The 25,491-nt window shown below is 36.7% G+C and overlaps 1 protein-coding gene across 9 annotated transcripts in view; it reads left to right on the forward strand.

The window, feature by feature from the left end:
- The window catches only part of CDK14 (cyclin dependent kinase 14), a 399,376-nt gene that overhangs the window by 92,924 nt on the left and 280,961 nt on the right, over nt 1–25,491 (forward strand). For all 9 annotated transcript variants that reach the window (XR_012054498.1, XM_072925517.1, XM_041714407.2 and 6 more), the window contains 2 exons: nt 1,084–1,178; nt 11,989–12,068. Coding sequence is in view for 8 of the 9 variants with exons in the window: in XM_072925517.1 (XP_072781618.1) it covers nt 1,084–1,178; nt 11,989–12,068 (175 nt within the window). In the remaining variant the exon portion in view is untranslated. The remainder of the gene's footprint in view (nt 1–1,083; nt 1,179–11,988; nt 12,069–25,491) is intronic.

Here is a 25,491-nt window from a genome sequence, read left to right on the forward strand (position 1 = left end):
TCAGTCACTGTGTGTGATTTGAGTATTAGTGCTGGCTTTCCCAACTTTCTCTATGATCTTTTGGTTGGTTTAGGACAGGAAGGATATCTGAGCTCTGCAGTCCAAAAGATGTGTAGGTGATGCTAAGGGCAGCTGCAGGTCAGTTTTTTGCAGTGTCCTTCTGGTCTTGGAGAAAAAATAAAATTGTTTCCTTCCAGACAACTGGAAAATGGGGAAATGCGGGAAAACAGGATGCACATCAAAAAAGTCAAACATTTGCTCAGAATTTCAGAATTGTAAGTTTTAATGTTTGGTGAATTTCTCTTTTTTGCAGTGTTGATTTATTCTCTGTTAGGACTGTGTAAAAGAGGGGCAAGTGTAAGTCTGTCACAAAGGCCAGCTGAGCTATCTGACCCTTTGGGCAAGAATCATTCCTTAGCTTGATTCAGTTTTAGACTCCTCACTTAGGCTGCAAATATTAAGGATAGAGGGCTTTTATCAACTATGTAAAATGTACATTAAAATATGATGTGATTATATCCACATATGAAGATTCTAACCATAATTCAGAAGATTATATCATTAAAGATGCTTTCCTGTAGCATTTTGACCACTCTCTGAACAATGAGTGATTTAATGGGACATTAACTACTTAGAGCTATGTTTTTGGATGAACTTTAGTCTAAAAAAAATGAGAAAGAAAAAAATTATTAAACAGCTTTACTAGTCTGATTTTGTAGGGCAGATTAAGGATGCTGTTTAGATCTCTAAACATAGACAAGATGCTTTAGTTGTTAATGGTCTTTTTTTCCTCTATGAAGTGATACCGGTAAAAAATAAAACAGAACCATCTCTTTGATTAAGAACAAAATATTTTTGATAGATCCAGTGATGTAACTGTATGGTTGATATTAGCAACTACCATCTGAGTTGTTGAATAAATATTAATGTTTATTTCCTTATTAATTACTTTTTTCTTGTTGGTTACTGAAAACCAGCAGGTCTGTGAGCCTTCATAATGATATTTGGTTTCTAAAGGTTGAGTTAAAGCAGTTAATGTTATGGGTGCAATGCTAAAAGATATTTTTGTTTTGTTTTGTTTAGCCTACAAGCCCTAAGTTTGGAAAAGCAGACTCTTATGAAAAACTGGAAAAACTAGGGGAAGGGTCCTATGCTACAGTATACAAAGGAAAAAGCAAGTAAGTGGTGTTTTCTTTTCATTTAAATTTGGGTGCAAATGAAGATAAGCAGAAAGTGTCAACTAATGCTGCTGAGCATATGCATAGATCCTGTGAGTGAAAGTGCTGTGACTGCCATGTGCTCTAGTGAAAGGGGCTGAGACCACATTGCACAGGTAGCATATTACCTGCACATCAGAGCAAGATGATGTTCTTGTTAATCTGATGTTTTGTTTGCACTTCAATGTCATGCTACTTGTTTGGTATCCATACCAAATTAATGTCTAGGGGTAAAAGAGCAAAATATGCTGTCAGGTACAGTTTTATGATGGTCTAAGAGCAATGCTGAATATATGTGATAAGTTGTTCATTTTTGTTTATCATTATTAAAAAACTTAAATAAAACAGCATGAAGGGAATGAATGGAAATGTGGATGTGGACTACTCTAGGTTTAGTTTGTTTACAAGAGTTTATTTACGATTGTTGCAACTACTCTACCTCAAAATTATCTACTATCTATAATCTACTAATCTATACATGTCACATATTTTCAGCTAGTTTAATGTTATTTGTTGCAGCTTTTTTATCCCCAAATGCCTTAAGTGCTTTTATATTACATAAAATAACTCAGTAAACACACTTAAAATATAGTTCTTCAGCCAATACTTCCATTCAGAGTTATCCATTGTGAAGCAGTTTCTTGTGCCATTTGACATATTTAATTAAGTTTTCATAATCAGATTTCCAATAATAACAAAGCAGTTGTGCAAGAGGGATTTGGTACTTGTGATAACTTTAAAAACTTTGGTTAGTCAATGATACATGAGACAACACTGCCATTCCAGCAGAGAAAACCATGATGGCCATAGGACAGAATAACTACTGAAAAAAAATAAAATATGTCCTAGCATTTGCCAGTGTCATTAACTTGGTTAGGTACTGAAAATTATCTTTTTTCACTGAATATTTGTAATAAATCAGAATGAGGATTCCCTCATCTCTCAATAGCTTGCTTAAGTATTGACAAGTATAATGACAGCTGATAGGAATAAAAACATGTTCTAAATGTAGAAGAAATATTCACACTTCTGCCATGCCACTGCAGGTATTGTCTTTCACTGGCAGCTTTCTTCAAAGAAATGCTATTACGTTGTGTTGCTAATGGCTCAGTCATGCATTACCATAAGTTCCAGACATTATACATGTGTAAGCTTTTTAGTGGGGTCTATGTAATATGAGAAAACAGTATAGATTTCAGCTTGTGCCTAATTACTAAAATCCTTTAGTAAAATCACAGTGAGTATCTGATGACAGTCAGTCCATATGTCTTGGCTTTCAGTAAAACTGAACTAAGGGAGCAGTCCCTGGATGTCCTGTCAGACAGTGGACCAGACTGAAATTTAAAAACAAAGCAAAACCCTTCCCTGAAGCTATTGCATTAATAGTGAACATGTTATGAAATGTAGCTTGGTTAGAAATACTCATTTTAGTAGAGTTGCCTGCAAATCTGAAAGATATGCTTCAATGATTTTAATGGTACTTGAATAATAAATTGGAATTATTTGGCATACTGTATTCTCTGTTATAAACAGCTTGCTCTGAAGAAGTAGTTATAACAATTATGTATGACTTTGTTCTGTTGCTTTGTAACATCTTCTTCAAGGTCTTTAAAATGTGTTCTGAAAAACAGAACAGAGTGTGGATGAGAATTTATATGCAGAGAGTATTTTTACTGTTATAGTAGTATTCCTTCACTTTTTTGAATTTGACTTTTTTTTTTCCCACTGAGAATTTAATAATTTCTATATTATCCAACACTGTCCAGATTCAGCACCTCCAGTCCAGGCTTCTGTTTCTTGAGCTAGAGAGACAGTTGAATTACTTCACAGCAGGAAGAGGTTGTACTTTAAGAAATTGGGAAACACTACAGGTGTCATCTGCTAGTTCAAAAGGACTTGTTTGTTGAGGTAGTGTAGCCCTGTTACCTCTTCTGTCCCCATGAGAAGGTGAGGAATCTCTGACCTGTGTGGTATCCCTGCAGGAGGAAGAGCATCACTGCTGTGATGGACTCTTGGGGAGCATAGGTGAACAGGTGTGGGGTGAATGCATGAATGCATTGGCTCTGGCCCATCCCTGCAGTATTTAGAAGATGTGTAAATGTGGCACTTAGGGATGTGTTTTAGTGGTGGGCTTGGCAGTGCTGGGTTAATGGTTGGACTCAGAGGTCTTTTCCAGCCTAAACAATCACAAAGTTCCATGGCTGAGTCCTGGACCTGGCTGCTGCTTTTCAGGCAGCTTGACTCTATAGCTTTATCTTAAATTTTTTTTTTTTTTTTCCTAGACTCTGATATGGGTATGTAGGGTGAGACTGTGATATGCATCACTGTGTTCCCCTGCCTACAGACTCAGTGGGAACAAATGAGCAAAAGAGGTCTGTTTATTTTGGTATGTGCCCAGTTTAACTGCTAAAGGATTAAGCTCTCATGACACGATGCAGATGCATGATGGAAAAGCTGGAGCTGGTAACACACAAGTGGATTTTGCTCAAAATGTTTGAGAATCCCTAATAACCAGCTTGGTTTCTTTGTTTTGCCAAAATGTTTTTGAAATGTTTCCTTAACTGTAGTTAAAGATGGAACATTTAAGATTGTATTGAGCTATTTTAAATTATACTTTATCCTTCCAATTATTTTGCTCAGTATTTGTCACCAGCTGCATGTGGCAACTAGTAGAATTTGGGGGTTTTTATGCATTTCCTGAGATACATTTCAGCTTTTAAAATTATTTCCTCTGCTAATCATAATAATGGAATAAAACATTCTTAATCTTAGCATACTATTTGGAGAGTCTGAAAGATGCATACCTGCCTGAAAAGACTCAAAATCAGCCATTCCCTTCCTAAAATTTAAAGTAATATGTACAGTAACTTGCTTTCAGAACAATCCTGGCTTTTTGCACCTTGGAGAGGATAAATGGTACCAAGCCCTTGTCTTCCTATAAAACCCATTGCTTTTCTATCTTTTTGAGCATCTGTGGTTGTATTCTAGGAAAGTGAAATGAAATGGGCTAATTCTTTTTACTGGATGATGGATTTCTCTAGTCAGATAAAAATGAATCCCTGGGGTGAAGAAGCAGCAGAGTGAAGAGGACTGTGTTATTGAGGGAAGTGAAGCAGTATTCTCTGAGGCTGGGCTTTTTTGTTTATAGGAGAAACAGCCAAGCAGTCATTTTTTTCTGGCTGACAGTTGCATCAATAGGTAAATTTATTTGATTTCATGTGTTGCACATCAGACGTGTGTAATGAAACTCATCTTGGCATGTTCATTTTCTACTTCCATTCAGGCTAGAATCTCATATTTTACTTAGTTGTATAAAACCACAAGAGGCTGCTTACTGCATGAAATTCAGATGACTTTGAAGGGATTTATTTTAATGCAAAATTTTGGAGAAGTGGGCCGAGTAATTTGCTGATAACACTGTGAAATATGATGCAAGTTCCATTGACTCTGTATTTGATTAACACCTTGGATGTTTGCCATACAGTAGGTGCAAAGCAATGGGTGGCCTTTGAATTCCTGTATCATTTCACTGTGTGGCTGAGCTGAGGAAGTGCTGCCTGTCTGTATATTGACATGTGTGTCTTCCTGCTGCCATTGACCTTCTTCCCTCTTGAGCTTGATTATAAATTTACCTGAACATACAGCAGTGGGATCTGGCTTCATCTGTGGCACATAAGTGTTGATGTGAGTTGTGAGTCTGGAGATGAAGCTGGTGACAGCACAAGGGAGCTGCTGCCAACCAGAGCCCCTTGCAAAGCAGTGTGGAGGCCTTGCATTCCCCCACTGAGAACTCTGCATATTGCACTTAAGGGAAAAACCTGTGCTTTTGGCAATTTTTTGTGTTGGCGTGCTTTCCATCCTCTCCCACTGTGTTCGGTTGCCCTTCAAGGCAAAGAATTAAAAAATATTCCCTCAGTTAAAGAGCTGTGATCTGTGACTGCTGCTTGCACAGTGTGTGTCTGTGTTTTGAGAGGCATGCCAGTGGTATCTCCACTGTGATCTTGATCTACTTCTTGACTGTCTATGTGATTTTTCACTGTACCTTTACCTTTTTGTGCACCTTTACTGAATTGCATGTGCTCACAGTATTGCAAAAATGTGTAGAATTTGTAGATATCAAGATATTTTGGCATATTTTCCCTATCACAAAATTACATAATTTCAACTTACTCTTAATAAAACACCTGTTCTAATGAATTCTGATCCCTATCTTTTAAAACTATTAATATTATATCAGTAGAGCACAGAGCAGAGCACAGTAGAAGCTAGTGCTGTCAACGAGAGCTCAAAGGCTGCTGAGGTAGGGCAGGCCTTCAATCCAGGCACCTCTCCCATTTCAGTTCAAAATCTGAATTTTTTATCAAGGTTACTCCAACTTGTATCCTAAGATAAAATGTATTTTTTTAGGGAGCCCGGGCATTTGATATTTATCTCCATCAAAGGCAGTACGTTTTACTATTCACCTTAAAAATCAATAGGGAATTCATGGTGCAGAGTGGAGAGAAATCATGCTCAGGCAGGCATCATGCTCTGTACTGGGGTTGTTTCCATGCTGTGTTATTCTTGAGGCAGCAGGGAATCTTTGAATAATGAGAGGGAGCTACCACTGCTTGTTACTGGCATGATGTATTGCAGTGTGTGCTATGAATATAGCTGACCATAATATGTCATAAATATATTATGGATGGCTGCTCATAAGAAAAGGGATAGTATGTGTTTTTTGATTTTTATATTTATGATGCCGAAACCTTCACTGAAGATGGCTGACAGGACTAATTGCTGTTCTGACTTTTGCTTTTGAATTCTGCTTTTTGCAGAATTTCTTTGATTTGTCATGAAATTTCTTTGAATCTGATTGTCTTTTTTGCTCAATCTCTTGCAAGTACCATAAGCTTGCAATGGTCAAGCTACCATTTCCTAGTCATTCCCCAAGCTTTACTCCATGCCCATGTGAGGTGTTGCATTCACCTCACTGAATAACTTTCACGACTCCCTGATAAGTTTCGTGTACAACACTCCACTTCACAGGAAAGTTTTTCTTCATGTTATGGCCTATTTTTTTAGGCTGATATTTCAAAATTACTCTGATTCATATTACCTTAATGACTTAAACTTTCTTAACCTTTACTTTATTTCTTGAAAATGGTGTGAAATTAGTGTTCTACAAATGAAATCCTCTTTTCATCTGAGGATAACAGATGGCTGGAAAAGGAATACATATTCATGGGTTACAAAAACACAATTTATGGTTACCAACTAGGGTTTCTTTTTCCCCCCCATCATTTTTTAACTTATTTCATTAACTGAATTTTGTAGGCAGGTTATGACATGAGATTATAAAATGTGTACATAAATGTTTTTAAAAAAATTCTAGCATTGTAAATCTTTAATAAAAATAGTAATTTAAAGTTGAATTAGATAGAAAACTAATGACAAGTAGATGTTCAACTAAAATGCCAAATGGTGGAAAAAATTATTAAAGTAGAGTAAGTACTAAAATAAATTACTAGGATTCTAACTAGAAGATGAATCATTGACTATACTGATCAGTTACTGAGTGAGTTTTTCAACATTTAAAATAAAGATTGGGATTTTTTTTTTCTCCATAGTTGAATATATAAAAAGAACATCACACTGTATGTGCTGTGCTTCAACCTGCAAAGCAGTTTAAGGAGGTAAATTAGTATTATTACCTTGCATACCAGGGGACAAAACTGAAGAAAGTAAGTCTATTATATTACTTACCCAGGACTGCCCTGGAAAGCTTGGTAGAAAAACTAGGATAGAATATAGTTATATTACATACACATGTAGAGTTACTGGATAGAACCTTAATTGGCCATATATTCATGATTGGAATGGTAGGGAGAGTACTGAAATAATTTGCCAGCTGCCATTGTGCACCATCGCATTTTCCACTTTGCTGGTCAGTGGCATCTCTCAGCAGATCCCCTGTGACTGTCAGTGTGCACAGTTTTAAGAGGCCACCTTTTTTATAAGGGATATCTCTATGTTTGTTTTCAACTTCTCTGTCTATGAGCACCAGTGGGGTGAGGAGAGATGTGAGGGGTGTGGAGGAGGATGGTGCTCAGCATTGCTTTACCTGCTGCCCTTTCCAGGTGACTCCTACCATCATCCATAGGTCGAGTACAGCCCCTGTGCACAGATGAGCTGATGGGTAGTTTGAACTGATGTGAGCAGGGAGTAAACTCTTATCTTACCTGCTCCTGTTCAAGTGAGGGCTGCCACACTGTTTGTACGAGACTGCCTTGACTCCTAAGTTCCAGTGACAGCACTAATTAATAATTTAAATTCTTCATCTCTCATGAAACTCTTTGATATTCTGTTTTTTCAGCCCTAGTAAATGCCAGCATTATGAAGTATGTTTAATCCACTGTCTTCTACTAAGACAAGGTAACTTCTGTCTAGGATGAGGTTAAAAGATGGTGGGATTCAAAAAGAGAAATTCAGGGCCTGTGTTAGTCCCTTGAGAATTTACGTGATAGGGCTTTAGCAGGACTGGGAGTGGCTTTTGTAAACTAGAAACACAAATCCTTTTTAGTAAGAAAAATATAGTTTAAACCATGTTTACACTGAGCTGTCTTTTATGTTAATGATTAAAAGAAGTGTTCCCCTCAATTTGGAATTAGTTATTCGCTAGTAGAATAATCAGAGGTGACTAAACCTACAGTGAATGTGCCTCTGTCATGTTTCTTCAAAGGAAATTTCTGGCAGAGCCTGATTTCATTAGGCCCCCATAGTCTGTTTGGAGTTTTAGGTGTCTGTTTATGACACCTAAAATTAATATCAATACAGAGTAGATGTAATTAGATATTCTCAAGGTTTGATCATAAAACTTTGAGATTTTCCTGTAAATGAATATTTTACAATTGCAAGTTATTTTTCTTCATAAGAACTAGTTTCTTGAAATTTGTATCACAAAATAGAGCATCATCCCAATACCATCTACTGATTTTTCTTTACAGTAACACTTGCTCAAATTATGAGCTCAACCTCAACTCCAGCCAGTGGTAAAATTCAGTATTAAATAAACAGATTGAAATCAGAATTGGCAGATTTTATGTTAATTGACTCTTTTAAATGTGTATATTTAGAACATTTATATCATCTAAATATATCTGAAGAACTTGAGAAAATAGTGTTATTGTACTGTTTTCTTCTCTATGTGGCATCATCAGCATTATCCCCAGTGAAGCCAGTTAAATCATCATTTACTTTATATTCATCAGTATTATATGTTCTTAATGATGCTTTAAAGCATTAAATAATTCCAATTTTCTCTACTTTCTCATAAAGGGTCATTTTTAATAAATGTATTTATTTTGGTAGTGCTGATATATGCTGGTTTAGAAAATTCAGAATGAAACATTATATTAGCATTTTTTGTAATATCTGGCTCATTTGTATTTTTTATAATATGTAGACCTTTACTTCCTGCTGCATAAAGCAATTAGGACTAATTTTTCTTTTGCCTACATTGCATATATAGTCGGAAAGTTATTAGAAAATTATATAATGTTAAAATGAGGAATTTCCATAAATTGGAAAGCTGTCCATCAGCTGCAGGTGTTTTGCCTAAACTAAAGTAGTTCTGCGTGATAATTAGAGAGGCTTTAGGACTTCTGTACTTTCTCTGAAGGTTTTTCAATGAGAAAGAGAAAGCGAGTTAGTTTAGGAGGGAAGATGGCTTAGAAAATAGGAATTTTTTAGTCAATATTGTCCTTAATAGAAACTAATGAGGCAGTTGACAGGATGAGCATAAGATGATAAGTGTAATCTTTGACACAGTGACGTGTATTGTTTTGAGAAGGTGTGAAATTGTTTGCTTTGGACAGTGAGTAATAGAGGTGGTTTAATGAATCCTAGATGTTAAAAAAGTCAGTTGTGTTGCCTTTTCACTGTCTAAAAGGCAGTCTGCTTGTCAGTTTTTTACTTGTATTTGAAAATAATGAAAATGCTGAGCATGCTTTGAAAGTTGTGGAAGACAAATGTAAAGCAGTATCTGGAAGGAGTTCTGTTAACCTTATCTGATCACTTGTGAAGTCTGCAGAGACAGGTATTGATAGGTTGCAGAGGTAATTTTACCCAGGTTTCCTTTTTTTGGTGTTGTTTCTAAGGAAATTATCATATTATTTTGACATGGCATCAGAAGTTTCAGAGTGCAATTTCCTGACATGGCTGGCTTGATCCCATGACACATTTCTTATCAAAAGGTGGACCCAGTTCTGATGTATTTGTTGGTGGATTTTTTTGTTTTTCATGCCTTTATAATTAAAAAAAATATGATATAATTCTCATTGGAAGGGCCAGTCTTCTCCTATTTAAGCTGTCTAAGCAGTGTCATTGTAAAGTCCAGCAGAAATGAGAGCAAATACAAGGCAGTGTCAGGAGTGTGTGGCAAGGATTAAGCAGGAGAAACCTATACTGTGAGACAGCCCTTAGCTCATCTTTTCAGCATCATCTAACTGCATCCTGAGATTGCATCAGTGGGAGGATAATTAAAGAATGTGAATAAACACCCTATCTCTTTAATTGATACTTCATGATCTCTCACATTTTGTATTCTCCTGTTTATAGAAAATTAAATGAAAAAAAAATATTTTAATGACCGGGTAGTTAATGAGAATAAAGAGGCTTGTATTATGGAAATTATAGATTGGTATGTTGGAGATAAATTGTATTAAAGAGGAGAATGAAATCCCAGAGGAACACTACTTGACATTAGTTTGATTATTTTGATAGGACTAAGAGTTGCCATGATGTCTGTCAAGATGATGACAGGTACTAATGACAAAGGGGCAATGATAATGAAAAAGCACAGCACAACTGCTGTGTTTAATTGTGAATTCTTTGAAATTGGTTCCATACTATTGCCATTTGTGTTATATATTGCTCTTCATGAACCAGTGGAACGTAGAACTTCAGATTTGAAAGAACATAAGCTACACAATGCTGCATGTTTTCTGTCCTTCTCTATGAAGAGACTCCATATCCCTGTTTCCTTAATGCCTCTTTGATCTGTTTTTTTCATTGTATTTTGCATTGCCTTCTCTGAACACAGCATCTGTCCTGGTCTTTATCTGCCAAATGATCTTACTTTTCTTATTTAAATTCCTCCTGCAGTTAGTTCATCTGTTGCAAAATACTCAATTTTTTCAGATATCTAAGTAACAGGTGTATGATAGGTAGGGTGGTGGATTGACAGAAGAATTGAAAACGACACATGTTTAAGAACTGCATGTCTGTCATCAGTCCGTCTGCTTTTAACATGGTTCATTCTCCTGTCTGAGCATGACACATGAAGTTACTTGAGGCAAGGCTTATCTTTTTCTGATGCCGTAAGTCCTGTTTGAATCCAAATAAAAAAATATGTAGGGTAATTTTAAGGAGAAATCCAGGACAGTTAAGCTGATAATTTCCTTTCAACAGTGACTAGTGGCATGAGACTTGAACTGGTGCCAGCCTGAATATTATGAGTAATTGGAAGGTGATGAGTAAACCATCTTTTGATAACCAGGGTTACTTAACTTGCTCAGACTCATTGTGTTCTGTATAGGGCTAATGAGTTTTTGGTAATTATGAAAGAGGAATAATCAGAAGAAACAAGACAGTAGCCATCCATCACTGAACTCATATAACTGCAAAAATTAAAAGCCCGAGGGAGAAGATGAATTCAGAGTTGGTGGTTTCCATATCACCTTGCTTTGAAAATATAATACCATCCCTCTTGTAGTACAGTAGAGAATTGCCTCCATGACTACAGGAGTGTAAAGGTTCCTATGTGTCCTTGAGCTTTGTGGCTGTAAAGGCTAATTTGCTTTTACAGAAATAAATCTTAATTATAATAACAACAATAATTTTTTTAAACTGTAATATGTCTTTTTGGTAATTTATCCTCACCATTGCTTGTCGTACATGGGGACAAAAGTCTCATGGTATGAGTTGGTTCTTGAAGAGGGTTATGGATATCAGCTTTGTTCCATTTTTGTGAGATTTTATTGGGATAAACTGAACCAACTGGATTTTTTTGCAAGACCTGGAATGTAATTAATGTGTGGTGAAATTTTGAATGCTAAAAATGAAACAAGACAAATAGATTTTACACTACAATGACCTGTTAAGAACTTTTGTCTCTAGGAGCACAAAATATTTTTAAACATACAAATGAGAGTTATTATAACCTAAAAGTAGCCTGGACCATGTCGTCTAGAATATGCCTCAGGGGCAATCCTGCCCTAGTGGGAAATGGCAGAATGACCTAAAAATTATTTAATTACACAAACTTTGTTGCTTTTTGAAGGCTATAATAATGTGTATAATGCAGTGGAAGGAGGTAATCAGTGTAAATCTGGATATACTGCATGTGAAGTGATTGATAAAAATCATATGCCTTTTTCTTTGAACAGTTTGATCAAATAATGAACAGATATTTTATAATGAAATTTTAAAATGTGTTACTTTTAACGAAGCTTCAGTAACAAAGCTGTGGTAGAAAGGAAACAGACTGACTCACAGAAAACTAAGATAATTTATTGGATTGCATCTGAGTGTGCAAATATAAAGTTGACATTATGGAAGCTATGAAGTGCTTCTTAGAGTGCTGTAGATGAATCACTGGCATTGACAGGAAGAAGTTGAATAAGTACTATCCTGCTATGATAGGAAATAAGTTCTATTATAAGAAATACTGTGTCTACTATAATTTTGGTTTTTTAAAACTTCTCCTTCCTCTCCCCTCTTTCCCTTTCAGGGTAAATGGGAAGCTGGTGGCATTGAAGGTGATTAGATTACAAGAAGAGGAAGGAACCCCATTTACTGCTATCAGGGAAGGTATGCACTCACATTTAGTGATTATATATGTGTTTTTTGGTTTGTTTTTTTTTTTGTTTTTTTTTTTTTGTAATTGCATTGTGCTTCTTATTTCTGTGCCATGCTGTAGTGAATAGCTTGAGAATTTAAATTACATGGTTACGTTCTCAGTAGGAAGAAACTTCGGTGCTTCAAAAACAAAGCCTCTGGTGTGGGAGTTCTTGTTAAAGAATGCAGCTCCGCCTGTGCTTTGGCTCCTGTTAGATTTACTATACCCCGAGTACTGGAGAGCATGTTTAAGGTGGGTGTGAGAAGCCACTCAGGAAGATGAGGGAGCTGTGTAAGATGTGCTTCTCGCCCGCAGGCAGCACCTAGGATGAAGGTAGATGTGTTTTTTTCAGATATATATGCAGCATGAAGCAATGACAAGCATTTCATGATAAAGGCAATCAAAAGATCATGGAGCAAAACTGCAGGCACTTTTGAAGCTCTGTGTAGTTTGCAACTAGTTTTTTCCTACCCCATGGACTCTTAAGTTGTGTGGCCTGGGAATGATTCTTATCTATTGTGCTTGAAGATGCCTGTTAAGCTTTCTCTCCACTCCTTTATCCTTCCTTGTCAGCCTCTCCTGGTCCCTAGTGATGGCTGCTTTATCTGAGTCTGTCTGTATCGAACTCCTTTGCAGAAATTGCTGGATATGCCTTCTTTGTGTGGTCCTTGTCTCTTAGAAAGTGCTAAAAATGAGCCTTGGTAGAGAAATAATAAACAATTTACCATCACAGCACTGATTCAGACTCAGCTGAAATTGGTAATGAACTAAAGAGATGAAACTCTTACAGCTTTGAGGGAGCTCTTAAAATTGTGGTATCAACCTAATTCACAGGGTGAGATGAGCCAGGGAAGTACTAGAACATCAGCCCTTGCAGGGTCCACAGTTGCCCTTCCATGTGAGATGTGTGGCTTCATGATCATGAGAGCCCAGGCACAGCAGCTGTAGCCCCTCTGTGCCTTGCTCTTGCAGCCATCTGTCTGCTGTATGTCTGTCTGTACAATGAGCAATGAGCCCATTCTGGAGTGGGCTGGGGAAAAAAACCCCCATGTTTCATGTGGTTGACACCCTGAAGTTAGAAGTCGCTAAACTACTGTGGGTTTCCATCCCAAGACTGTGCATTTTAAAGGTGGCTCTTTCACAAAGGAGGGAAACTGTGGGTGGCCAGTTTATGAAGGAATTTCCACAGTTCTTCTCTACTGATTGAATGATCTGACACATTTATTCATACCAATATCTATTTTATGAGTGAGCTGTCTGTCCCTGCAGCTGTGCTGTGATAACAAGGTGTGCAGAGGATTATGGGTGAGGCTTTCAATATATGTGATGCTGAGTTCAAGTTATAACAATCTGTTATAACAGTTTCAAATATGCTTATTGTTCTTCAGGTTTATAGTTGGTATGGTACTGACTTAATGAGAGAATAGTAAATATGGCTTTCTTGTGCCTTTTTAGTGACACTTAAAAGGTTTTTTAATGTGAGCTTGGTCTAGATGAAAGTTTATGGCACTGTAGCTGTCAAATGTAGTTTAGTCCCTTTTCCTTCATAAATAGTGTGTTATGTGAGCTCAGTATACAGAAGCATTCATTAGGAACAAGAACAGGGATTTTTCCCACTTGATATATTAAAAAAAATATTAAGGCACACTTGCATGAAAATACTTCTCACACTGTCATTGGAAACTTTTCTTTTTAGCTGTGACTACAATACTTCAACCAATACTGTGGTTGAAGCCTGTTAAAACTGTGGTGCTTTAATATTAGTAGAATAAAGGTCTTGTCTAGAAAAGCTCTTGAAGTTAATAATTAATACCAATTTAACTGGGTGGTGTCTCACTGATCATGACAGGACTGTGTGCATCCATTATATTTTTAAGTCTTCATCTAAGCTGAGACTAGATCCAAAGAGTATAAGGATAATAAACAAGTTTTTTCTCCACTCTTGTAGACTCTTGGTTAGGTGGGTTCACATTTGGTTTGTATGTTGTTTATGAAGCATTTTTCTGGTTAAGTACAATGTTGTATGTTTTATGTCATGTAGACGTCACACATACCAGATAAGTAAGATGGGAAGGGGAAAACTCTATATTTATTTAGGCTTTGACTTTTCTGTTGTTGGTTTTGATTTTGTCAGAAACAAATATTAGGACCAGAAAAGTAAGGAAAGCTGTATTACGAATGTAATGTTCAGAAGGTGACCTCAGTGATGTTGTGCAGGCCTGTAGAATTTGATAGAAACGCTATGGCCACTACAGCCATGAGCTTCACTAGCAGGAGCTTAGGAAGCTGTTCCTTTCCTCTTGGCAGCATCTAGTCCATCTTGGACATGTTGAGTTCTGTAATGCCTCCATGGCTGCTGTCAGCTACAAGGGTGGGGAGAAAAAAAGAAAAAAATAAATGCTTCTATGAGCTCTTGAAATTATCTGATAAGTTTGATACGGAAAAGCAGTAAGAATGGGACACTGTGGTAAGCGGTTTTCTCTTGATCTTTGATGACTAACTAAGGGCTCCAGTGCCATAATTTAGGCTGGGACAACTAGAACAAGGACAAATACCACTGAAGATGAGATCAACTTCTAATTTCAGTTATCTGAGGAATAGTGTTCCCCTAATGGAAAAATGCATATATGATGATATGAGCTAGAGGTCTATTGGAGGGCATTTCTTTCCAAACTCTTTCATAATGGAGAAACCAGGCAGACTTCATCTTGGCTTGCTCCTTATTTTCTAATTTTCCAGCAGTGCAAGGCAAATTCAGACAGAAGTCTAGTTATTTGCAAATTAAAACTACTGTTAGAAAACTGTTTACCATTTCTAATGGCTCCTTGAGTAAAGCAGTGAGAGAAAACAGCATTTCTACTCTGTGCTCCTGAGGGGGATGCTGTGTGATGTTAATTTGGGGGAAGTTACAGGCTGAAATTCTAAGCAGTGGTGATGCTGAGGGAATGTTGTAGCTGCCTGTGTACAGGGAAGCATATTGTTACTGTTGTGACAGCAGCAGAATGAAGCTCAAAGTAATAGAAAGCCACAAAGGAAAAAGACGAAAAGAAGTGGGAAAATGAAGGAGACAAATGTGGAATGTGTGACTGTAGAGACAAGCACTAACTTGGTTGAAACAGTAAGTGGAAGGAAAAGTGAAAAAAAACCCTCCAACTGAACAAAAAATCCAGTAAAGCTGTGTAAGGAAAATCATAGTTCATTTTAAGGCCTAGGAGAGCTTTAGCTGAAGCTTCCATTAAAGCTTATAAAGTAAGTCTGCTTTTACAGCAGATAGGGGTTTGTGTCTTCTACCATCAAAGTTATATAGGTTTAAATGAAAATAGGTGAATGTGGCATATTTATTGGTGCAGTTCAGCTCACTATTGAATTTCTAGAACAAAATTTAGAAGTGGCCTGTGCTAAATGTTCTTTCAACTTGGCCTGAGTTAGATGTACCAACTTATTGTATGCAGTTTATAGGACGTTCCTCTCTGAATTTAATTCACTTAGTCTGAGATAATTTAATTTACTTTTGAAGAGTCCAAGGTAAAAAAAAAGAAGGAAAAAACAAGAAAAAAGCATAACAGATTTGGTGTATATACTTGAGTGGGATAAATCTATGAGATTTTCTGATAACATTTATGTGCGTGATTCAGGCCACCATATTACTGTTGTGGGCTAAGTGTGCCTGGAACAGTGATATCTGAGACACTCTGGAGTCTGAAAGTCATTTACATCCTATTTTCTCATTTAAAATAAATTTAGTAGTAAAGATCAGCAAATTATTTGTTTACTGTGTTAGTGCAGTTGTGGTTTGTACTTTTACTGTAATGTTCATTATCAACTGTTCAGAGATGGTTCAGCATCAGACTTGAAGTATTATTAAACCCATGGCAGCCAGGAGAAAGGTTTACTGACCTTAACTTTTATCTCAGATATTTCATTCTCTTAATTTCCTGTAGAATCATATATTCACCTAGGCTAAATACTGAACTGTGTGGTAAATTCTAATTCTGGAAGCAGATTGATTTACAGTTCTGTAGTTATCTTTTTTTTCATTCTGGATAATAATATTGCTTATATCCAGCATGACAAAGATTTTGCTTTTTGGATACATATATAGACAAACATCTCTTGCCTTTATCAGCACCTTGCTTCTGAGGTTAACTTGTTTACTGTGTTCTTTTCTTGGGTAACAAAATTCTTTCTTCCCCATCCCAATCATGAAAACTTTTTCTCAATTGTTTTTAATTTTCCACCCTTGAAAATATTGCCATTTACTATAGCAATAAAACTCTATTCCAGGGTTTTAGTATATTGAAATGTTTCATTTCCAGTAGGTCTAGATGGTGTTTCAAAGCATCATCCAGTTTTGTAGCTATTTTTGTACTCTGTCATTTAAATGCCATGATTGGGCAACTTTCAGTTTGGTTTTCTTTTTATTAATTACTGTATTTGTATGTTGTATTTTATATGTATTTGTACCAATTTGAGTGTCACATTTAAAGGCACTCATGTGACAGGGTTTACATCTTTGATTTGACAGTTTCTCAGATACTACTTTTCCATCTACTTCAATGTGAAAGGCTGTGGGCTTAATGCCACGTATGGATAGCACCATGCAGAAATACAAACAAGTGCTCTGGAAGCATCTGCTGTTTTGCATTATAAAATTAAAAAGAACACAGGAATTGCTTAATGATTATTTTTTAATTTTTAAAGAGCAGTTTATCATGCATATTGAATAATTTTATTTTGTGAGCTGGGGGAGAACGCTTAGTGCATCTGTGTGCCAATATAAAGCATGGAAAAGAGATGCTTAACTCTTGACCACAGAACATCTTCGGAAGTCTTCAAAGTTTTGAGCCTTTGCATCCTTATCTCATGGTGTGTGGTAGGAGTGAGTCAAGAGGAGGCTGCCAAGATAATTAGAGGGATAGAGGGGTTAGCTTTCCTATGAGGAAAGACTGAGAGAATTTGATTTATTCAGTCTGGAAAAGGGAAGGCTTAGGAGTTACCTATTTGCAGCCTTCTAGTACCTGAAGATGCCTACAAGAAAGACAGGACATGGGGAAATGGCTTTAAACTGACAAAGAGTAGATATTAGGATGAATTTCTTTACTGTGAGGGTTGTGAGGTAGTGGAACAGGTTGCCCAGAGAAATGATGGCTGTCCCATCCCTAGAAATGTTCAAGGCCAGTTTGAATGAGGCTCTGGGCAACCTGGTCTAGTGAAAGGTGTCCCTGCCTATGCCAGGGGGTTGGAACTTGATGATCTTTAAAGTCTCTTCTGACTGAGACCATTCTATGATTATTATAGAAACAAAAAATGAAAACCTGAAACAGTTTCTAAGAAAGAAATGAGAATTCACATTTATTCCCCAGGATTTATATTTTTTATATTCTATATGTGTGTTATATTTTATAATATATTTTCTATATTATAATTTATAATATATTATCCTCAGGACATATATTTATACCAGACAGCCTCTTTTAAGATGGGAGGTTTTCTGAGGCTTCCCTTTCTGAAATTGTCAGGTTGGAAGGGATAAATCTTTACAAAACTTTTATCTGTAGAAAATCAAAGTGGAATAACTGCTAAGAAAAGAATACAGGGAAGATCAGGAGTTTGCCAAGAGAAAGCTCTTACCTGAGTGAGTGTGATTTATTGCCTGGTGTTCCTAACTGCTGCACAGTGGAAAACAGTGATTGGTGTTAACAATGCTGCAAGTGATGTAAAATAGCTGAGCTTTTGTATTATCCTGGAGAAATAGCAGAGTCTGTACCTGTAACATCTAAGGAAGAGCTCCAGGAAATTGTATTTTGACTCAGTAGGTATAATTCTTGCGGCCTCATCCTGAATTATGACCTGAGTTATTGCAGGCACTCCCCAGCTCAGTGATATATAGCCTAATGGTCTTTTCAACACTGAAGTCAACAAATGACCTCATGGCACTGGTGGGATGACTCATGGTCATAAGCCTTCTATTTGTTGTATGAGAGTAGGTCTGGAAGATTGTATGGCATGAGTCAAGGTCACAGTGAAACAATATCTGTCTATATTTTTTGAGGAGTCATTGGTTGATCTACTGGAAGAAGGTAAACATGAAAATTGCAGTGAAAATCCTGTCTTCATCTTCCAGTAAAGAATATTTTTTTTAAAATTGGAAGTTAAATCATCCACTTACATAAAGTAAATCTATTCATTTTATTCATGGGTGGTATTTTGTTGTGGGTTTTTTTTTCCCTAATAAGGAAGCTTAACAACTGCGTTCTTTTTAGTGATAGGAGTTTGGAGGACTTTCAGATTTCCTTTACAAAGCCTAGTCAAGAAATTTGAATTTCCATAATTGAAATGCTTAATGGCTTCATATGTATTTGGCTCAACAAGCCTCAGGGAACTTCAAGAGATTATATTTAAGATTATGGAGATGTCGCTATTCTGAGTGTGTGTGTCACAGGAGTTACTATAGGGGGTTTGTGTCTATGGTTTAGAGCCTGAGGATAAGCTCACTCTCCCCAAAAGCCACATTGCTTTGGAAGAGTTAAGTTAAAAAAGAAAAGGACAGTAGCTTGGCTGTAGCTTGGGGAACTTTTTCATGGCCTACAGAGCTGGCAGAGCTGGTGCTTCTGCAGGCTAAATAGCGACGGCTCAATTAGCTGTAAAGTTCCTGCAAAGCCAGTTGGGCTTGGCGTCATAACAGCTTTGTTTTTCAGTGTTGTTAAAAATAAAACATGCAAGCCAAGAACCTCTAGGACACTGTGTCATTGGATATTTAAGGTCAAGAATATTCAAAACTAAAGAAAGTCCAGCATTTTTTGTTTCTCTGTCTGGTCTTTTTCTCTTATGGTCACCCTGCAGCCTTACCCAAACTGTGGGTTTCCTTGAGTTGAAAGAGTTTTCCAATTAAGACAGACTAGACTTCAAAAACTACAGTACATTTGGAAAAGGTTGGTCCTGGGACCTTTTTCATGAAATTAAGTCAACTTTTAAAATCCAAGACTTTTGGAAGTTACTTATTAAATACCCTTTCATGTTGCAGAGAAGTGTATACTATTTCTTCTTGAACATTAATAATAGACAAAATGCTTTTAAATTCTGGAGGTTTTTTCCTGGATATTTTTCTTATTGCTCAGATTTTCAGCTATGTTTAATTTATGCTTTCTCCTGCATGTGCAGTTGTGTATGTCTACGAGAAGTGTGTTAGATCTTTGGCAATGTGATGTGGAGCTTGGAAGCAGCAGGAGTTTCATCTTTAGTCTTTTTTCCCTCCTGCTGTTCTCTCCAACCCTGGCTGTTAATTTTTTTTTACTGAGAGTACTCATCTGCTTTTCTCTGAAAGCAGTTGGACTGGCTGGCTGAAGCAGGTGAACTGAATTCCTTGTCATCTAAGGTGAACGTGGGAGATCTGATAGTTTTCTAGTCTCATATACAGTGCAAGTTATGATGTTATTTTATCCTGCTTTTTAGTGTGTCCAAATTACACTGTGCTACTTTCTTCTTTTTGGTGGGCCACATAGGTGGTCAGAAATGGTAGATTGAAAAAGTCTGTCCTGTTTGTTTCTTTGTACTTGACTATTCACAGACTGAACATAGTATTTCCTTTTCCCCCCTTTTCAACCATCTAACAAATTAACCATTTTCTCAATTATAAAACCTTCAGAAGAGCTGGGATTACATAAATATAGCATAAATTTTGGTGTTTCCCTTTGAGAATCATGTTATAAATTTTAAAATCTATAATGAACTGCCATCATGTAGGAAAAGTGTCGTGCTTTTCTGAGAAATACAAATGCAAATTCCAAATTATCCAGTTTCATAGAACTAGATTTGTTTCACAGAATATTCCATCCCCTCTGTCCTCCTCCCATTCCCCCTCCAACATTTTATCTGTGGCTTGCTGAGGTGGAACACGACTGTATCAATTGAATCTTTATTCAGTACTTTTGATGTTCAGGCTGTGACCTTCTTCTGGCTTTTGTTCTTGAGCACAGTTCTAGCAAGAAAAGAATGGGGTGACACTTTAAAGATTATTTATTTTTAATATGAACATTTTGCTGTCAAGAATTCTTTTTTTCGTCCTTGTCATGTTAGCTTAATGGCAGACCTTTCAGGCTTTGCCCTACTTCTACTGACAAAGTTGTCCGTGCATCCTCATTGCTCACATGGAAAGTGGTGGAGAAGGGATCTTGTGCCGGTTCCAGAGCTGGAATGGTGCAAATCCATTAGTTCACAAGTGCTATTGAACCCTTCTTAGTATGGCTTTTGCTTACAGTTTCCTTTGCCCTGCGTTTCAGGGCTCTCTGACTTGTCTTTTTGCCCCTGGGGCCTCCTGGATAGAGCAGATTTCTTCTGCTCAAAAACTGTTTCTTCTCTTCCCTATTTAATGCAGAAGTTGGAACTATTGCCTTATAGATTCTGGTCTGCTGCTCTTGTTGTCCCTGGTAGTATGACAAGAAGGGTAGAAAACACATGCCAATCACAGAATTTGGAGAATAGAAGAAGGCTGGCAATCCTTTCTTCGTATATAATGCTAATATGCGCCTATAAGTCATACAGAGCCCTTGTGCAGCCCTCATGACTTTCTTGTTTGAGTGGAAGTTGTTGAGAGTCTGTCTTTTTATGCTGTATGTAAATTTAATGTCCTCTTCCAGCACATTCTGCTACCAAAAAAAAGTAGAGCTAAGTTAATCCTTCTCCAAGTAGCATTAGTTTTTACCTTGTGACCATATCCCAGATGGAGCAGATTGAATTGGTAGTACAGAAACCAGCTTCTTAATATGAGTGGAGGTGCTAGCAAGTGATGGCATGTTTCAAGTGAAACTGCTTGGGGACCCTCAGGTACCCACCCAAGCGCCAGTATCTTCCATGGTCACCTGGTGAAATAAAAATTTGATATCTCTGATGTTGAGGGAAAGAAATGTCTCCTGAACCTGGCTAGTTCTTCTAATTGTTTTATTGTTGTCATAGCTCCCTTTTGCAGAAGGGGTAATCTAGATAACAATATGACGTTGAAATGTCTTATGATGAAAGTCGCGACTTCAAATCTGCACAAAGACATTTGTCTTTGTCAAGATCTCTGTGTGTGGTTTTCCACTACTGTGTCCTGGATTTCAAAAATACCAAAGCAAGGTGGCAACTCTGTGTTTGAACCAGTTCAGTCAGCTTCAGTTTTATCCATGGTCTTTTTAACATGTAAAACTAGTAGATGACTGTGGTATCTCAGCAGAATTGGTTTCAACTTTGGGTAAAGTCCAAAATAAAGACTTTAGAAGGTTTTCTGTTTTCTTTGTGTTACAGCTCTCCCCATTGAAGGAGATACACCACTACATATATGGAAAGAAGTGTATATGTGTTGTGCGTTCATGTGTCTCCTGTATGTTTTTAAGACTTAGAAAAATAATTAATCCTGTCCCCCAAAGAGCAAAATCCTCTGTGAAGGGTCGCATACTGCCTGTGATCAACCCAGAGAATGTCTAATGTGAGTTGGTCATGTACCCAGGTCTGGATAAAGTAAAAATGCTTCCTGTGAAAGTTGTCCATCTTCTTCAAAAGTCATGTCTGAGTCATGCCACCATCTTCTTGCTACTGAATTCAGTCATCATTCATAAAATCATCAGAACAGTTTTGTGAATTTCTAACACAGAAAGTTCATGAATGAATTATCTTAATTCTCTTGATGTGTATAAATAATTTAAACATTTGTCTTGGTTCTTCAGATATGAACATAGCAATGAAGATATGCATGTGCTTCTGCTGGATCCACAACAATGTCTTTATTTTCAATGCTTTTGTCCACAGCACAATAAGTACTTTTACTTCCTTTGAGAAAAATCCACTAGTATATTTCAAAATTTTAACTTATTTATAATATTTTTATTTTTTAATTTTTAACTTATTTATAAAATTAAGCACCTATAGTTTCTACAGAATCAAGACACTATTTTGTTTTAATAGCTAACAGATCACTCCTATATCAAAGGGAAAACGACACTTATTTTCAAATGATGGGGCCATGGCATAAGTAGAGACTTGCTAGTTGAGAAGATAGGCAGCCTGAGAGGATGAGACTACTGCAGCATTTTGTTTTGCTGCTTTTAATTCCCATCTTTTGTGGTAATGATTCAATTCTTCCTTAAATATGCTGTGTGTACAGGAAGTAAAAAATCCCAGTATGGTAAAATGCTATGTATAGTTCATAGTAATTTGCTGAAAATTTTAAGCATGAATTGGATAGGATAATTCATTCATGAACTTTCTGTGTTAGAAATTCACAAAATTTCTAAACTGAAATAGGTGAGAAATATTTTCAGCAGCTTACATTTTTGTCCTGGTATAAAATATGCCAGCAACCGCTGTAGTCATTAAGAAGCACTAATACCTTTCTCATAGGAAGGAAAAGGTCAGTTATAATCAAAACAGTGAAAAAAGTGGTAGCAAATACATACATCTTATTTTAAAGTTATGTATGTGAGAGAAAAATATTCCTTCTTTTCTGTTTCTTCACAGGCTCCTTTTTTCCTTTGGTCTACCAGCTGTCAGATGCTGTAGGCACAGTTGTCTGGGTGAGACCATTCCTTCAGGAGACAGCATTGCTCTTTTTTTTCTTTTGTATTTTACTATAGCCTGACGATTTTGCTGCAAACATTTCAGTTCAGTTTTTCAGTTTTGCTTGGAGAAGTGTGAGATTATCTTTCAGAATTATACAGAATTGCAATACAGGCTTCATAATGGGGTCTCTTCTTCCAGCATGGGTGGAGTTACTGCTTTCAGGCTTTATAATCAATATTAAGAGAGCAGCATTTCAATATTAGAACTTGACCTTTACTGTCTTCTTCAAAGCAATGAAAATGAATATCCACATTATTTTACTTCAGAATGTTCCCCCCGAGTAAGCAATATCAAAAAAGAAGCCGATAATGTGTCACATTTTTCTGCTGAGATGAAGGGTAACTGGATGGTTCAGAGACTGGTAATAGGATGTGTGGCCTTCCACCTCTGACCCATTTACTAAAATATAAGCCATGACAGTGGAGTCTAAAAGTCATCACTTTGAGATATTCAGCTGTAGAATCTGCAGCTGTGTATTTCTGAATTTTTGAGGTCTGAGCCACTTGTAACAAGCTGCCACAGCTTCTCAGCTGGAAGCAGATTTAGCTGGAGCCAACTGAAAAGTGAACTTAAAACAAAGTGAAGGAAAATATCCTTATTGTAAATTAGGATATTTTAGGTGTGCTAAACCCAGTGATTTGTATCTGGTCTGATCTGATATAGCTTGTTTGTTGTGTGTGTTTTGTGGTGAGAGTTCCCGTAATCATTGCTGAAGTGATATAGACCAGTTTTCTTTGACTTTTACTTTGGAGTGTTAGGAGAGGCTTTATGTAAATCAGAATTCTGTCCTCTGGGTTTTGCCTTGAGGAGATTCTCAAAACTGCCACCATCAATGACAAGTATTTTATGTTATTTAACTTTTTGCCTTGGACCTCATATGGAAGTTTCTTAATACTCTTTTTTTTTTTTTTTTTTTTTTTCTATAGGCAACTTAAACTGCAGGTTAGTTTTGCAGGTTAGTTCTTTGAAGCCTGTCATAGGTGTACAGCTAAGGCCTCGGTTGTACAGGTAATTACCTTAATGTTCAGATAATTAGATCCAAAGGTTTTACTTAGCCTTCTTCATCAGCTGGTTTTCATGAGCAGAGCAATGAAGGAAGTCAAGAGGGTGGTAGAAATGTACGATCAAGGTAGCTTTGCAGACAGGCTGATGGCAGTGCCAGTTGGCTGGTTTCCATCTGAAAACATTCTCCCTTCCCTCAGATCTCCTAGAACTTGAGAGGACAATGTACTGTAATAGGTTAAATGCAACTAATCAGGGGAAAAAGAGTAAATCAAAACTGCTTGCAAACTAAAAAGAAAAGCTTTTTACACATTTCACGTAGACATTCTCACTCACTTCCCTTTCCCCTATTTCTCTGAAATCGAGGATGCATGCTTGCTCTTTTTTGTGCTCTGAGGCTCAAAAAATGTGCTTAATAATGACAAGGACATTTTCATGCAGGCATTCGCTGGATTGTGTGAAGGTTTTATTAAGAAAACAAAAAGACAAACTATATAGCACATTACTCTCTCAACAAGATAATAATTTGCTTTTGGTGTTTCATTTCTGGTTTTCTTAGTGCAGCAGTGCCCGTATTGCCTCTGCTAGGAAACTGCCGGTTCCTGAAGGGGCATCTAATTCAAAGCTAAACCCAACAGGTTGCAGGGTCATTGACAGAAAGCTGTAAAAACTTTCCCACTTCTCCAGGTTACTTTATGTATTTCTGGTTCTAAAAGATAGTTTTCAATTTGCAATTATGTGTTTCTCAGAAAGTCTTGGTTATAAAGCTGACATGGTTGAAATACTGGCTTTGCATCAAGGTTTCTAACAGAATTAGCATTTGAATCACTTGAGGCCCTATTCACAAAACAGAGGACTATTTGCATAATCAAAAATGCTTTATTTTGCATGCCAGTGGAGAAACTAAGGGTTGTAGCTGGGGCTCACAAACAAAATTCAAGTGATCACATTGATGTGTGTCTGAATGCTGCTGTTTCTCAGTCTTGCTTGCACAAATTAATACAAATCTCTATAAAAACCAAAGAAAAAGTTTTGGAACAATGTCTAGTCTTCATGAAAAGTCTGATGAAACAGGCATTGCGTAAGTTATCAATGTAAGGATTCGATGGACTTCCTGCTCTTCCAAATGGAAATGAAGTTTGGGGCACTTATGCTGCTGGCTTGTTGCAAGACAATGGATGTCTTTCTAAAGATATGCTCAGTAAAAATTTATGTGCTTGGAAATGGCTTCTTGTGCTAAGGAGGTCAAATTAAATAACCTATAAAAGCATATATCTGTGGATAGTGTGTTCAAGATTTTAGCACCTTTCTGTCAGATTTCTGCCAGCAGTCCAAGAGGCTTATGAATTGCATTAATAATAGTTCCATCTTGCCATCAGCTCATGCATTCATGTTTTTCATCCATTTTTATGGCTGTGGACAAGAATGTAGAATGTCACATTCAATTACATGTGAATAACTCCTGATCACAGTTTAAGAGCACAAGGCAACTTCTAACCTCTCTGAGGCAATAGGAAACATTTGAAACTTAAAAACCCCCTTAAATATCAGGAGATTTTATCCCTTTAATTTTTTCTGGACTGAATTTCTGATGTGTTGTTACTCTTGAATCAAGTTCGTTAGTGATATTTGGATGGCAGAAGTTTTAGTTCCACAAAGAAATAATAATTACAGCTTCAGATCATTTAATCTTAAAAAAAGAGTATGGTGTGAGCTAGGCTTTTTCTTGCTAATGTATGTCAATTAATTCAATATAAAAATTTTTGAGGCATGATATGGATTAAATTAATTTATTTAAAA

Source organism: Taeniopygia guttata, chromosome 2 (genome assembly GCF_048771995.1).
Source record: "Taeniopygia guttata chromosome 2, bTaeGut7.mat, whole genome shotgun sequence".
Classification (NCBI taxonomy): Eukaryota; Metazoa; Chordata; class Aves; order Passeriformes; family Estrildidae; genus Taeniopygia; species Taeniopygia guttata.